This window comes from Colossoma macropomum, unplaced genomic scaffold, assembly GCF_904425465.1.
Source record: "Colossoma macropomum unplaced genomic scaffold, Colossoma_macropomum, whole genome shotgun sequence".
In the NCBI taxonomy this organism is placed as follows: domain Eukaryota; kingdom Metazoa; phylum Chordata; class Actinopteri; order Characiformes; family Serrasalmidae; genus Colossoma; species Colossoma macropomum.
Window position 1 is genome coordinate 23,570,410 of NW_023494793.1, and position 16,972 is coordinate 23,587,381.

The 16,972-nt window shown below is 40.0% G+C and overlaps 1 protein-coding gene across 1 annotated transcript in view; it reads right to left on the bottom strand.

Annotated features, from left to right (window-relative positions):
• Positions 1-1,652: 1,652 nt before the first annotated feature.
• The window catches only part of LOC118813525 (rasGAP-activating-like protein 1), a 48,254-nt gene continuing 32,934 nt past the window's right edge, over positions 1,653-16,972 (bottom strand). Inside the window, 6 exon segments of the mRNA XM_036578906.1 lie at positions 1,653-3,055; positions 5,936-6,012; positions 9,803-9,849; positions 9,851-9,924; positions 10,243-10,378; positions 11,173-11,310. Of these exon segments, the coding sequence (XP_036434799.1) occupies positions 2,904-3,055; positions 5,936-6,012; positions 9,803-9,849; positions 9,851-9,924; positions 10,243-10,378; positions 11,173-11,310 (624 nt within the window). The 3' untranslated portion in view covers positions 1,653-2,903.

The window sequence follows — 16,972 nt, forward strand, 5'->3', positions numbered from 1 at the left end:
ACGTGTATTAAACCAACAACAGCATTTACTGCACAGAAACAAAAATCTGAATAGAAATATAATTTGGCAAATAAACAGCCAACAAAAACAGTTTGGCATGCAACACCCACCCTATTATTTTTTCCCTTTCTCACACACCTCAACGCACAGGACTGTAACTGGCACTTTGTAAAACTGTAATTAATTAACCTATTCAGTTAGATTCAAAGGAACATCATGCTCAAATACACTGGAAATCATATCCATAACCAATTGTACATTCCAATCTGTACAGTCCTAAAATGATCTATGGCTAGATATTAAAGCAATAAAAAACACAATAAAACAGTTAATTGTTCAAAAAATCCAAAAACTGACCGTATCACAAGCTAAAACGACTCAGCCATGCTCCACTGAAAAGCTTTTCTACAGTGGCCGCCCTGATTTGAGGTTATACCTGTAACCTGGATACAGCGTAGCCTGGAAACGCCCATGGCAACGGCAAATATAGCACGTTGGCTGGACATGTCCTGATGACCGCTACAAAGGCAGTATGTTTTAGCCCAGCACACTGAGAAAATCAGCTGTAACACATTCATATACAATTCAAAAGAATCCATAGCAAAAATATTGATATTTATCACACATATATACACACTGGCCCCTTTATTAGGAACAGCATTGTAATACTGAGTATCAGAGCAGCCTCAATTAACAGGGTGCTGAGATTCTGGTCCATGCTGACATGATTGCATTACGCAATTGCTGCAGAGCTGTCATGCATGCAAATCTCCCATTTTATCACGTCCCATTCATGGAACCAGTTTGAGATGACTTTGGAGCAAGGAGCATTATCATGCTGGATGTAGCCATTAGAAAGTTGTGTAAATTGTGGCCATAAAGGGATTCACATGGTCAGCAACAGTATGCAGATAGGCTGTGGCATTCAAACAATGCTTGAGTGGTATTAGGGGGCCCAACGTGCTACAAGAAATTAAAATTCCTCAGACCAGGTGCTTTCCAATCCTAAACTGTCCAGTTTCAGTGAGCCTGTGCTCATTGTAGTCTCAGATTCCTGTTCTTAACTGACTGGAACACAATGTGGTCTTCTGCTGTTGTAGCCCATCTGCATTCAGAGATACTTTTCTGATCACCACTGTTGGATGAGTGGTGAGTTACTATAGTTTTCTTTAAGCTTGAACAAGTCTGGCCATTCTCCTCTAATCTCTTTCATCAACAAGGCCTTTCTACCCACAGAACTGCCACTCACAGGATGTTTTTTTCTTGCATGAAAATCCCACACCACATTCAAAGTCACTAAAGGCCACCACACATCAGATGTGCCAAATGATCGACTGAATAGTTGAGCTGATATGCTTAGGTTCCTGATAAAGTGGCCGGTGAGCGTATATACTCTGACTGGTCACTTCATTAAGAACACCTTATTTTATCTACACTCACCGTCCTTTTCATCAGCTCCACTTACCATATATGTGCACTTTGTAGTTCTACAATTACAGACTGTAGTCCATCTGTTTCTCTGCATACTTTCTTATCCTTTCACCCTATTCTTTGATGGTCAGGACCTGCACAGGACCACCACAGAGCTGTATTATTTGGGTGGTGGATCATTCTCAGCACTTCAGCGACAATGACGTGCTGGTATGAGTGTATCAGTCACTGCAGTGCTGCTGGAGTTTTTAAACACCTCAGTGTCACTGCTGGACTGAGAATAGTCCACCAACCAAAAATATCCAGCCAACAGCATCCTGTGGGCAGCATCCAGTGACCACTGATGAAAAACAAGAGCATGACTAACACAAACTGTGCAGCAACAGATGAGCTACTGTCTCTGATTTTAAATCAACAAGGTGGACCTACAATGTAGGTGTGCCTAACAGAGAGGACAGCAATGGGATACAGTGTTTAAAAACTCCAACAGCACTGCTGTGTCTGATCCGCTCATACCAGCACAACACACACTAATGTCACTACCACGTCAGTGTTACTGCAATACTGAGAATAACCCACCACCCTAATAGTACAGCTCTGTGGTGGTCCTGGGGTGGACCACTGAAGAAGCACAGATACAGAAGCGCCAGAGTCTAAAATTGTAGAATTACGTAGTGCACCTACATGGTCAGTGGGCATGATAAAGTAGACAAAAACACAAATAATGTAGAGACTAGGTGGTGTACCTAATAAAGTAGATGGTCGGTATATACCTTTTGTGTTTAAATATAAAAATATCAATGCTATTTCTTTTAAAAAGCACTGTTTGGAAGAATAGCGCCAGATCATGTTCAGCTGGGCAGAAAAACTGCACCATAATGACCTCTGAACAGCCACTGAAATGTCATCCACTTAGTAAACAAAGCGGCAGCGCGGATGCAGGCACGATTCTCCTGCTGTGCGTGTGTGCATGTGTGTTTGAGTGAACGTGTGGCATGTTTTAAGCAGGTGATGTCATTTAGCATCCCGCCATGCAAACCATATATGGATATACATACACACATACTCATATTTTCAAAAGCTACAATTTGGCTGCTGGCTATAAAATCAACACAAAGCATCAATTCAAGTCAGTTCAAAATACAAATACATGAAAAACAGGTCACAAATGTTTCGTGAATGTTGGTCTGATTAAAAAGCCTGACAATCTTCATAAAGTGATTAATTTACTAAATTGCATAATTGTCTTTTTACAGGACGAGAGGCCCTAAAGGAACAGCCGTATTTTACCTGCATGGTGTGGGTAAAAGGTGAGGGTGGAGCAAGGGAACTACTAATCTAGGGCACTAAGTGTGTCAGAGGTTTGTCAAGACTGAAGGGTGTATGAAGGGCTTCAGGTCGTGGAGAGCTTGCCAGGCTGTGCAGCAAGTCTGGAGTGCAGGGTGGGTTTTAAGGGCAGAATGTAGTGCACTCTATGAAGGCAGGATCAGGCTGCTGGCCTCTTCAGTCTCTCTGTGCTGGAAGGAGGCGTGAGCACGTTCCAAGTCCAAAACCACGTCCAACAGCCGAGATGCTACAGCACAGACGCGCTCGTTACGCCCCTGCACACTTGCCTCTACTCTATCTGAGAGAGAGAGAGAGAGAGAGAGAGAGAGAGAGAGAGAGAGAGAGAGAGAGAGAGAGAGAGTGAGAGTTTGTATGTGTATGCTTTTGTACATGTTGAGGACAACCAGAGAAAAATAGCATTAACCTACACTAAAGGGATAAGCAAATTAGTTCTAACTTTGTAAAATGCTTTTACAAAAGGCAAAAACATTTCTTCTTTGTTACAAAAACTAAGGCTAGTTTAGGGCTAAGCTTAAGTTTAAGCTTTTAAAATCACTATTAAATACACTGTAGAAATGACCCAGTGTTTTAAGTTAAAAAAGTAAGTAACCTGGTTGCCTTAACATTTTGAGTTAATTGAACTTCTAATATTAAGTTAACATAAAAAATAATGTTCTACATTCTGTTAACTTTTTATTAGAAGATCAAGTCAACATTGTAAGGCAACCAGGTTACTTACTTTGTTATGAAAAAAACACAATCATCTTTTACCCTCTATGGACAGGGAAAGTCATCTGATCGCCACCTACTAACTATGTTCATAACATCAGATAATAATGATTTGGAAATGTTGTTGTTCAGTTATAATTGACAGTGTGTTTAAATGTTCCAAATGATTAAATGATAGTAAAACACAGAAATACAATTTTTATGAGCATTTCCCCAAAATGGAAAGAGTCACACTGACGACTCTCACATACCGTTGCGCCTCCATGTTTGTCCTTTTTTTATCTGTTTGCATAATTTGAAAGCAGCAATTAACCTTTTCAGTGTGTTAAAATTTCATAGTTAACAGGCCATTAAAAAGTTTGTAATATTCTTCTATTAACCTTAAGCTAAGAATGTTTTTCCTTCTCCTGTAAAGTTACCATTTTGGAGATTTTTTTTTAAATAAGCTAAGTGTTACTGGGAACACAGACAGTATTTTCAAGTGAGCTAATCTGAGATTGTTTTTAATTAGAAGACTCAAAGGCTTTGGAGAGAGAACAATATACTTGAAAAGGCCTACATTAGTTTAGTGGAAAGTATTTGTGTTGTTTATATTGCAACTGCCAGAAATAAAGCCAAGCTTGCCAGGACCATTAGAATGGCTGGCAAAGTTACAGGTAGGTAGCAGAAGCAGCTAGAAGAGCTATATAGGGCTACTGTACTTAAGAAGGCTCTTGCTATAATGCATGATGATCCAAGCCATCATCTTCACAATGAGGATTGAGCTGTTACCTTTGGAATGACACTTTAGGATGCCCGTATCTAGGAAAAATCTTTACAAGAAATCTTTTATTTCCACCGCCATCAAACTCTGAAATCCTTCTTAATATTATTCTTAGCATGTATAGATGTTTGTACCTGTTGTGCAATAATAAAAATAGAACAAAGCCAAATTTTGTGTTGGTGGACAATGATGTTCTATTCTATTCTATTCTATTCTATTCTATTCTATTCTATATTTTATTTGTAGCTACAGTGCCTGTATGATTGCAAAATGGTTGTTTCACAAAACTTGCAGCTTTAAGTGATTTTTAACCCATTATTAAAAACCTTATGTTGAACTAAATCGTCATTCAAAACGTTCTGAATGTATCCTCCCGATAGGTTGGATATCATCACTGTCAATCTCTGAAATGGTACCTTTATATGAGAAAGATGTAGTGTAAAATGTAAAGAGCAGCTGGTATAAAAAGAGCCTACGATATACAGATGGGTGACAAGCTAAAGAAAAAAAACAATATACCTTGGCACCTTGCACCTTGGCAACTGTCCTGGAGGGATGGAAGACTGTTCTCCCAAAACATATTCCCTCAGGTGGTGTTTTGCTGATGGTGTGGGGAGCGCCGACTGACATCGGTCCAAAATCTCCCATAAGTGTTCTACTGGTTTGAGATCTGGTGACTGTGAAGGCCATAGCATATGATTCATATCACTTTCATACTCATCAAACCATTCAGTGACCCCTTGTTCCCCATGGATAGGCGCAGTGTCATCCTGGAAGAGACCCCTCATTTCATCACAGGTTAAAGGGTGTCAGAAAGAATAACTCTGTTGATTTGCAGCAATCCTTTCCTCTAAGGGGACAAGTTAACCCCACAGCATAATAGAGCCACCAGGCTCCCTCGCTGTAGAGGTCAAGCATTGAAGCATGTGCCATTCTCTTGGTGAATGTCACATATGCACTCGCCCAGTTTATGGTGAAGGATGACTCACTTCACTGTATCGCTTTTTCACATCTCTGCAGACCAACGGCTATCGTTTTTACACCACTGAACTGTTAAATGTGCATTTGTCTTTGTAATGAGGGGTTTATGCACTGCAGCCCTACTATAATATCCGTGTAGTTGTGGAAGGACTGTTCCTGTTGACACAGTCTGATTCCGTCCTTCATTGACATTCTAACCTGAGGAACAGCTGCTCTTCTGTTTTTCCTTATATATCACACTATTGCACAAGTATCACAGTCATTGGACATGTACTTTTCCCAAACCTATTTTCCCAACCCTATACTATTGTCTTTCCCATAGATCTAAATGCAAAATTGAGTTGAGCAGTATTTGTGACTGAAGCTCCTGCCATCTGCACCCCAATCATGTACATTCTATCAAAGTCACTTAGATCTTAGACACTCTTGCCATCTTGATCTAAAATCGAGGTCAACTGCCTGCTCTGCATTATTATACATGTTATGGAGCATGGAAGGATGTTAACTGCTTAACTGTGTGATGCTTATTTTCTTTGGAAGCATCTGCACTCATTATGTTTCTCCACTCATTTATTTAGGGGTTTTCTTTAATTTGTCACCATCTGTATATAATACATCTTGGCTATATAAGCCCACATCCTGACAAGGTGTTAGTGCGTGTCGTAGGCTTTGCTGTGCTCGAACAACTTTATTTCTTTCTCTGACCTGAGGGTTTTCTCTGCTTGACCGCGCTCTCTTCCTGTGCGGCAGCTTCTGTTTCCTGTGACTCCAGGTACTGCTTCCTGTTTCTCAAAAGAGGCCAAAAATGGAGAAGCAGAAGTCACAGCGAGGCCACAGACTCAGCATGAGTTAGGTTAAGTCCAAGAAGGCATTCAGGGACAACTTGTTTAACAGATTTAAAGCTACTTACACAGTCTGAGGTCTGGGTAAGTTGCTTTAAAGGGCCCATATTCATTCACTTTTAAATGACCATTTTCCAACATCTCTTTATCATTTAGAATTAAACAAGCTGTTTTGTGTACTGTGCCTCTCAGACTGATATTAGATAAATGAGCTCTGTTTTGACTGGCTGTCCTGTGTTGTGCCTCATTCAAAAAGTGCTGAAACACTCCCTAAGACAGTGGTCACCAACCCTCCTCCTGGAGATGTACTTTCCTGCAGAGTTTAGATTCAGCCTGCATCTAATATGCTGACCCTCTCACGTAACATAAATCCATCTGATCCAGCCAAACAAAGACTTCTGAAGATGTTAATTAGCAAGAGCAGGTGTAGCAGACTGCAGTTGGATCTAGACTTTATAGGAAGGTAGATCTCCACAACCAGGGTTGGTGAACACTGTACTAGGATGTCAAAATGAATGGGCAACTGGGCAAAATGAATAGGAAACTGCTGTAGGTTGAATAGGTGGATGTATGTATGTCTCCTGACATCACAGAAACAGTGAATTCAGAACAGGCTGTTTTTGCAGCATAGTTTCCATATAAGGGCTGCATGGACTGGAAAGTGAGTGGCTTTAAAACTTTGACAATGTTTACATATCACATCAAATTCCTTTATTTAAAAAAGCAAAGGAAGTTATTTTTTTCATAATATGGGCCCTTTAAATTCAGAGCTTTGAAAGTCATTTTAGCTACTACATTTAATTTAATGATTTTTTTCCAAGTAATTTTGAATCATTAAATTAAATGTAGTAGCTGAAATGACTTTCAAAGCTCTGAATTTAAAGGGCCCATATTATGAAAAAATTTAACTTCCCTTGCTTTTTTAAATAAAGGAATTAAATTTTTTTCATAATATGGGCCCTTTAAATTCAGAGCTTTGAAAGTCATTTCAGCTACTACATTTAATTTAATGATTTTTTTCAAGTAATTTTGAATCATTTCTGTTGGTCCATTTATCATTCACACAACATACAGGGCAGCTAGCATTTTCAAGTTATTCTTAATGTTGAGCTGAAAAAAAAAAACTCATTAATTACTCATGAGCTGAGGTGTGAATTTGTTCTGGTATGTCAGTGTTGGAAGGCAGTGTTTACTTTGTAGATGAACAAATTACACCTACACTACATTGTCATGATATTCAACACTTTGTAGGCTAATACTAAAACACAACAGCAACTAAAATTCTTAACAGGGATAATGACATGTATTTTCTGATATGTTTACTACACTGGCAGTTTTTTCTTTTGTATGTCTTACTCTAATCTGCATGTTTATTAATATTTTAGCAAAACAACTCAATATTAACAGAAGTGATGATGATTAAGAAGAAAGGGGGAGGACTGTAATAACTGTTATTGCCTAAATTAGTAAGTATATGTGTGAAACAGTAGTAAGTATGTGTGTAAAACAATTACATTTATAACATAATAGCAGGACAGGTTGGCTCAAATTTTTGCTGCATTAACTGCATATTAAAACGTTTAGTGATGACCTTTGTAAATGTAGGTCAGAACATGTGGCATTACTGACTATAATTAAATGAAACCACAATCTAAAATACACTGCTCAAAAAAATAAAGGGAACACTTAAACAACACAATATAACTCCAAGTAAATCAAACTTCTGTGAAATCAAACTGTCCACTTAGGAAGCAACACTGATTGACAATCAATTTCACATGCTGTTGTGCAAATGGAATAGACAACAGGTGGAAATCATTGGCGATTAGCAAGACACACTCAATAAAGGAGTGGTTCTGCAGGTGGGGACCACAGACCACTTCTCAGTACCTATGCTTTCTGGCTGATGTTTTGGTCACTTCTGAATGTTGGTGGTGCTTTCACACTCGTGGTAGCATGAGACGGACTCTACAACCCACACAAGTGGCTCAGGTAGTGCAGCTCATCCAGGATGGCACATCAATGCGAGCTGTGGCAAGAAGGTTTGCTGTGTCTGTCAGCGTAGTGTCCAGAGCCTGGAGGCGCTACCAGGAGACAGGCCAGTACACCAGGAGACGTGGAGGAGGCCGTAGGAGGGCAACAACCCAGCAGCAGGACCGCTACCTCCGCCTTTGTGCAAGGAGGAACAGGAGGAGCACTGCCAGAGCCCTGCAAAATGATCTCCAGCAGGCCACAAATGTGCACGTGTCTGCACAAACGGTTAGAAACCGACTCCATGAGGATGGTATGGGGGCCTGACGTCCACAGATGGGGTTTGGTGCTCACAGCCCAACACCGTGCAGGACGCTTGGCATTTGCCAGAGAACACCAGGATTGGCAAATTCGCCACTGGCGCCCTGTGCTCTTCACAGATGAAAGCAGGTTCACACTGAGCACATGTGACAGACGTGACAGAGTCTGGAGACGCCGTGGAGAGTGATCTGCTGCCTGCAACATCCTTCAGCATGACCGGTTTGGCAGTGGGTCAGTAATGGTGTGGGGTGGCATTTCTTTGGAGGGCCGCACAGCCCTCCATGTGCTCGCCAGAGGTAGCCTGACTGCCATTAGGTACCGAGATGAGATCCTCAGACCCCTTGTGAGACCATATGCTGGTGCAGTTGGCCCTGGGTTCCTCCTAATGCAGGACAATGCTAGACTTCATGTGGCTGGAGTGTGTCAGCAGTTCCTGCAAGATGAAGGCATTGAAGCTATGGACTGGCCCGCCCGTTCCCCAGACCTGAATCCGACTGAGCACATCTGGGACATCATGTCTCGCTCCATCCACCAACGTCACGTTGCACCACAGACTGTCCACGAGTTGGCGGATGCTTTAGTCCAGGTCTGGGAGGAGATCCCTCAGGAGACCGCCACCTCATCAGGAGCATGCCCAGGCGTTGTAGGGAGGTCATACAGGCACGTGGAGGCCACACACAATACTGAGCCTCATTTTGACTTGTTTTAAGGACATTACATCAAAGTTGGATCAGCCTGTAGTGTGTTTTTCCACTTTAATTTTGTGTGTGACTCCAAATCCAGGCCTCCATTGGTTAATAAATTTGATTTCCATTGATGATTTTTGTGTGATTTTGTTGTCAGCACATTCAACTTTGTACAGAACAAAGTATTCAATGAGAATATTTCATTCATTCAGATCTAGGATGTGTTATTTGAGTGTTCCCTTTATTTTTTTGAGCAGTGTACATGGGAATATTTGCAGCTCTTTCACATGTCAGTTGTTCTGAATGATGCAATGTGTTTATAAGCTCAAAAATAACATTCTTGTATGTGGTAACTGTATGATCTCATTCAGGGGCAGACTTTTTTTAAGGCAATGCCTAATCTGAATCTGGCCAAACAGATACGATCTGAACACAAAACACATATTAATGCAAGGTGGAAACAGGCTCCCTGTTTTAGCTTGCAATGACAATGCGATAGAAATTTTTTTCAGCACCAATCCTGAGATATGTCAGCCAAAAGAATGGGCTTACTATTGGTGTTTCATCTCATCATCTAAATCACATCAGCCTGAGATACAGAATAAGGATCCAAAGCTCACCTGGGAATGCAGCTCAACTCCAATACAGACATCTAGTGGTAAACTGGAGCATTGCAAGAGTGTGCCTGATGTTTTGGGGTTGAAAAGGGTTAATGTACCAATAAACACACGCAAATACATATGCATACATACCTGAGTTTGTCTCTGCCTTGCAACAGTTCTTTGTAAATGGTTTGAGCCCTCAGCGTCTGGGTCTAAGGGATCACTCCAATCTCCCAGAGTCACTGCAGAATGAGTCCTACTACAGCCCAGCGCTGAGAGAGAGAGAGGCTGAATTTAATTACAGGTTACAATCTCACGACAAACACAGACCAACATTATTATAATAGAATAATACAGACAAAGCAATGGAATTATGATTGGAGATGGCACAATACCACTTTCTTTTCTGATAAGAATACTGAAATGAGGATTGGATAATACGAATCTGATATTTTTTCTTTAAAAACTACTAAGCTTTAAAATGAGCTATTTTTAACTAAGGCACCTATTTTTCAAAATTCCCGCATAATTCAATATTTCAGACATACACACAGTCATTCAGAATGGTTTAGTAGACATACTGCACGCACCTGCGCGTTCTGACTGTAGGCAGCAGGTCCACTTGTTTCCACGGTGGGCTCCAGGATGGAAAGAGGGCAGCATGCGTTCATTATAGATACTGGCTTTCCTTATAGCCGAAAGCCACTGATTCAGCTCATTCACATTCTGCAGTGTGCGAGCAAACACAGTATTAACCTGTTGAACCTTTTTAGTTAGGAACTACTATGAATAATTTGGTAAGTATTACCAAAATGTATGTATTAGTTATGTAGTTATTAGAGTTAAGAATTGAAGTGTGGGCCCACATACAGACCCTTAATGGTTTAAAGTGGAATTCCACTGATTTGACTGAAGTTTCTGCATGATGCATTCATTAAGATGTACACAAAATCACTCACAGTGGTCTAGTGCAAAATGCACAGTTCTAGAGGAACCTGGGTGCTCCTTTCTAGAGTCAAAATTTCTCACAGTGGTGGTGATAGAAACCAGATGTCTGAACCGTTACTGCCTAAAAGCTACCAAATAGAAAGCTATCATACAAAATGGTTATGTACATGTCACCTGATGCCTGAAACACTGTTTAAGGTTTGAGATGAAATTTAAATCCATTCTTGGTGTAGAGGTCCATGCAGAGCATTGTAAGGCAAAATAGTACTTTGTAATAGTACATTCTTTGGATTTACCACTAATGGATTGTTAACAAATCGACTTTATTTGTTTTGTAGACATTGTGACCCCTGGTTCCTATCACCACCACTGTAAAGAATTCAGCTTCTCAAATCAAACCACTCTGAGTGAGTTTGTTTACATCTCAACAACTGAATTATACAGACATTTTGAAAAATTGTTGGAATTTGTGTATACATGCTTGTGCAAATGAAGAATCTGACCATTGCATGTGCAGAGATATTCAGTATGTCCGTATGTGTGTAGTTGAGTGCATTATAGTGCGTACGCACCTTGCACTGCAGGTACATGGTGTGGAGCTGTCCCTCTGGGTCCCGGGTTATAACCTGCATGACGTTCTGGAGCTGAAAGGCATTTTCATCTACTCTCTCCACTGCACATACACACTGAATAGGAATTGAAGAGCGAGTCTTTGGAGTCACACACACATAAACAAAACATACATACATACATACATACACACACACATACACACATTTTAATATTTGGCAGGACATGAGATAATATATACACTTTATTAGCTACACTTAACTGTTTGTCCATGTCGTAATTTCTACTTACCATGTAGGTGCACTATTTAGCAATGTCCTTCTCTCATTTATTTTATTTATTTATGTTAGATTCTGTATGTTTTCAGGAAAAAAATGTCCTGACTTTGTAGGAAAACTATGGTCAAGGATGGGCCAAAGTTTAAGGTTAGGGTAAAAGATATTATAGGTATAAATACATAATATATTATGGATGTACAATCAGAATTAGATGCACCTACCTCACATTTACTCATTGTCCATTCTATCAGATCTATTTACCATACAGGTGCACTTTGTATTAGTTGTGAACTCAGACTGTTACAGCTAGACCTTCAGTTCAAGTTACAAATGTCAAAACAAGGTCAAACAATGAGAAAAAAAAGAACTTGGCTGTTCTCGATCAAACAAACATTTGAAGCTTGTAAAAGACATTATATTTGTTTTATCTGTAGCTTTAAAAGACATATTAACATATCTTTCAGTAAAGCCCTGGTGTAGAGCTGTCGCCGTTTTCTGCAGTTTAAGAACAGACTGAAACCTGGTGATCTGACTACCACACATACCACATCGCAGACAGTAATGTATCTAGGACTTTCAGAAAGCCTAGAAGGGTGTTTTTAATCATAAAATTGGTTCTACTCATTGTAAACTAAAAGTCAACTGGTTGATTCTACTGTCACTTCCTAATTATATTAGTGATTGATCTGACAAGTTTGGCTTTCAGTCCAGCTCCTGAAGTCCTAACCAATGGGAGAGCAAGCTTGGCTACCATGGAGACAGAAATTCAGATTTGACAGTTTTCCATTTCACAGTTTTAACCCTTTTGTTTCCTTTTCTTCTTTGGCCTGGAGAACACAATTTTCATTATTTCCAAAAACAACTCGAAAGGTGTAATCGTCAGACCACAGCACGTTTCCACTCTGCATCAGTCCATCTCAGATGAGCTTTAGCCCAGAGAAGTTGGCAGTGTTTCTGCTTATTGATATAAGGCTTCTGCTTTGTATAGTAGTGTCTTTGTAGAAGCATCAACTGACGGTGTTTATTTACAAGGGCATTCTGAAATATTCTTAAGTCTGTGTGGTTATATTCACTACAGAAGCATTTTGGTTTTTAATGTAGTGCTGTCTGAGGGATTAAATGTCACAGGCATTCAATATTGGTTTTCAGCCTTGTCTGTTACACACAGTTTTCTTTAGATTCTTCAAATTTTTTGATAATATTCTGCACTATAGAAGGAGAAATACCTAAACTCCCTGCAGATGCTCACTGAGGAACATTATTCTTAAACTGTTAAGAGTTTTTGGCAAAGTGGAAAGACTTAACCCATCCTTGTTCATACAGGCCTCCTTTCCTGAATAACAATACATTTACAAAAAATAATTAAGTTCGAAAGGTAAAACATAAAAAATTTATTTGCATTTTACGTACTGTCCCAACATTTAAAATGGATTTGTACTAAGAATTAACCCTAGCCCTAAGTGTAGGCCTAACCTTAACCACAATGACCAAAATACAATGTTTTTGCACTGTCAGATTTTAAAAAATGAAAAAACGTAGAAAACTCTTTTTAAGGTCAGGACCATTTTTTTGGTAATGATATTGTGGATCAGCCCCTTTTTTAATGCTTTTTCTACAAAGTTAGGACATTTTTGTCCTGGAAACATATGTAAACAAACACAGACAGTAATGAAATAAATGAAACAAGAATATTCACATAACAAAACAAAAGTAATATGCTCAAACCACAGCCTGCAAAGTAATATGGCAGGTTGCTGAGGTGTCAGAGATAACATTCACTCAGAGAATGAAACATTGCTCGAGGGTGCTTTAAGGGCCTCTAGCAACTAAATATTGACATGAGGTGATGAATAGGACTCTATTCTGTTAAGTCAGGTGCATGTGCACACACACAGACTATATCTGCGTAAAGCATTAAGGCCGTACAGGACACGTAACTAAAAGATCTGGCTTTAATGTGCAAATCAGTCTATTAGGATTGGGGTGAGAGAGAGAGAGAGAGAGAGAGAGAGAGAGAGAGAGAGAGAGAGAGAGAGAGAGAGAGAGAGAGAGAGAGAGAGAGAGAGAGAGAGAGAGAGAGAGAGAGAGAGAGAGAGAGAGAGAGAGAGAGAGAGAGAGAGAGAGAGAGAGAGAGAATTGTCTCCAGGCAGACTGCTTCCTATATTAGGCAGGCCTTTATTGAGGCCCACACAAAGGAAGGTGACAGCTCACAAATCCTTTCAGCAGCCCTCCAGCCTTATTCCTCCCAATCTCTTTCTGCTCCATCCACTTCCTCTACACTACACCTCCCAGCTCTCTCTCTCCACACTCCCCCCAGCTACTGATCTGTCACTGCCTTCCACCCGGCTCTATTCTCTCCATTCCTCTCGCTTTCTCTGTCTTCCTACATCAAAAGGCACAGAATGCTAATCGCTCTTCCACTAATGGTGCTCTCATTCATAAAGCAAATACGGATCAAGCTGAAACCATAATTACTATTAGAGGGAAGACAGGGTGAAATGGTACCTGAAACAAAAGAAATCAGTGTGATGTCCTTTAAAAAGTTCTCTTTTACTGTTTATTAACTTTTCCATACTCTGCTACTGTTGCTATATTGAAAACATTTAACAGAATGCTAGCACAAAGAACACATCATGCAAGCACACAATCTCAGTTTTTGTGGAAATATGTCAGTTTAGACATTATAAACAGTGAGGTTTAGCAACTGTTTTTGATGTGTTTAGTCTATCTGTTCATTTGAAGTAAGAAAAGTAAAACAAGTGATGGATATTTAAGACAATGCAAGATGCCACCCAGTTCAATAAAATTCAGATGCAATTTAAAGCAAATGTTTGGAGAAGAAAAATATGTAAGCAGTTTCTTTCAATAATCAAGAAGCAGGACAAAGCTGTGTGAGGTTGTTTGCTAGACTATAAGATCTACAGAATGCTGATAAAAACTATAGACTGTTTTGTGTGTATGTCCTATTTTGCCTTATTTAAACAAGGTTGAGGGGTGGGGTGGGGGGATGGGAGAGACGAGGATGTAAGAGCAGGAATCGTGGGTGAACATATTTAAATTATTGATTATTTATTTTGTTTTCATTACTGTACACATTTGTAATCATAGTGTATTTATTAAAAGTGATGGCGCTTCTCCAACCCCCCCCATCCTCTCTCCTTACATTGCAGATGGAAAAGACACAGCACGTTGAACTTGGCGTTCAGTTTTGGCCGGCAGCCAGATTTCTCTGGTTGGTGTGCTATTTAACTTTAAAAAACAGCACAGATTTAAATTTGCTCATCCCTCATGATTCGTCATCTTCACTAAAAAAAGGACTTTAAGCTTTGTTGGCTTTAGAGAATACTTCATTATCACCACAGCAAAGTGAATCAAAACTCCAAGCAGCAAACAGAGTAAACATCAGCAACATCAGCACAAGAACCGCGTGTCAGGAACTTTATGAAATGGGTTTCCATCACTCATTACTATGCGTAATACCAAGCATTGACAGGGCTGGTGTTAAAGCACACTGCCAGTGGATTCTGGAGCAGCGGAAATGTGTTCTCTGGAGAGACGAATCACGCTGCACTGTCTGGCAGTCTGATGGACAAATGTGGGTTTATTTAGCACATGCCAGGAGAACACTACCTAGGTATGTGTGGTAGAGGAGGGATAATGGTCTTGGGCTGTTTTTCAGGGTTTGGGTTCGGCCCATTAGTTCCAGTGAAGGGTAATGTTAATGTAACAGCATACAAAGACATTTTGGCCATATTATACTTCCAACTTTGTGGCAACCGTTTAGGGAAGGGTCTTTTCTGTTCTAGCACAACCAGGGCTGTAAGTAGGATGAAAATTTTAGTGAGGTCCATTCTGCAGAAATGTGACCTACATCTCATAGTGAATAAACTATTTGCCGAATATGTGTATTACACCAACCGTAAGTTTCTCTTTTAGGTTAGGCCAAATCATTGCCCCTTTTTTTACCCATCCATAACTGTTATGCACATTTTCCTTTCATTTGTTCCTTTTCCTGCTGTTCTGACTGATTTGACTCCAGTTGCCATGTTTAAGTTCATTTAATTAATTATTTAACAATTTGTGTGTATTTACAGCTGAAAATACTTGTTGAAACCTACACTAAATCAAGTGATAGTTTCAAATTTATTTTATTTTATTTATGTCTTTCTCTCTCTCTATCTCTCTTCACTTTTCAGTTAACAGCTTTTTTCCACACTGAATCTCATAAAACCCTTCCAAAACCTTCGGAAACTACCAATGTCCTCATTTCTAGTTACGGCCATGAGCACGACTGTGGCCCTGTGCATAAAGCGAGGTCCTTAAAGACATGGTTTGACAAGTGAGGTGGGGAGGAACTCCAGTGGCCTGCACAGAGCCCTGACTTCAACCCCACTGAACATCAAGTCTTCTCATCCAACATCAGTGCCTGACCTCACAAATGCTCTTTTGACTGAATGGGCACAAATTCCCAATGTATGTCTTGTGGGAAGCCTTCCCAGAAGGGTGGGTGGTTTTGGAATGGGATTTCCAGCAAGCTTTTACATACTTTCAGCCATACAGTCAACATTCATACATTCAGAACTGCACTTTCAAACTACATATGGCACAAATATGGCAATCCTGCGTGATGAGGACTGTTCTATGCAGTTTCATCAAGATGGCTTTTCTCAAGCTGTGCACAAGGATAGAGGGTGCATTGTCCCACACCCTTAGTTTTGGAAGGGCCAATGACTCAATACCCCCCTGTAGTTAGCACCTATACTTTTGGCAAGGTAGTGTTTATATTGTAACAGTTCTAGTCTTGAAGAAAACCTCACACATTTTGTGATATTTTTATACAGTTTGTGTGAAAAGAACTGCTTCCCTGTGGTTGGGTTTTTGTTCTCCACACATTTATCAGTGTTGCCCCACATCTCCATGGGGTTTACATTGGGTCTGAATTTTACATAATGTGTGGCATCTTGTTTTGTCTTGGAAAAGACATCATTTGTTGTAGGTTTCATCTTTAAGTGACAGACAGGATAGACAGATCTAAAACAGCTGCTAAACCTGCTAAACATTAGTGTATGAAAGATGTGCACGCAAGCAATTTCTTTTGACTGCCAGTGTATTCTGTATGTATTTCAAAGATCACTCTGTTAGGGAAGGTCATATGTAGGTATTTCTGGACTGTAGATCTTTTGCGCAGAGCCAGCACCAGGGCAGAATGGTTGAAGGGGCAAATGAAATTCTGATGAGGGGGGTGTAAAACACACTTTGCAACTACCCAGGTGAGCTAAGAGTAATTGCATAATCTGAAGGGCATTCCATCCTCCTTGGTTACTGTCACTCTGTCTGGCAAGCTCTCAGGAATGAAAGAAACTGCTTTCCAGGAACTGCATGTCAACTGTTTTAGTTGTGAGACTAATCCATGACACTAAATCTAGTGAGTTAAAGAAAGACTTTATTTATTATCCAGACTTATGAAGCTAATTTGATCACATATCTTGGATTTTCGATGAGTTTAATAGGTGATGTGGTCTGC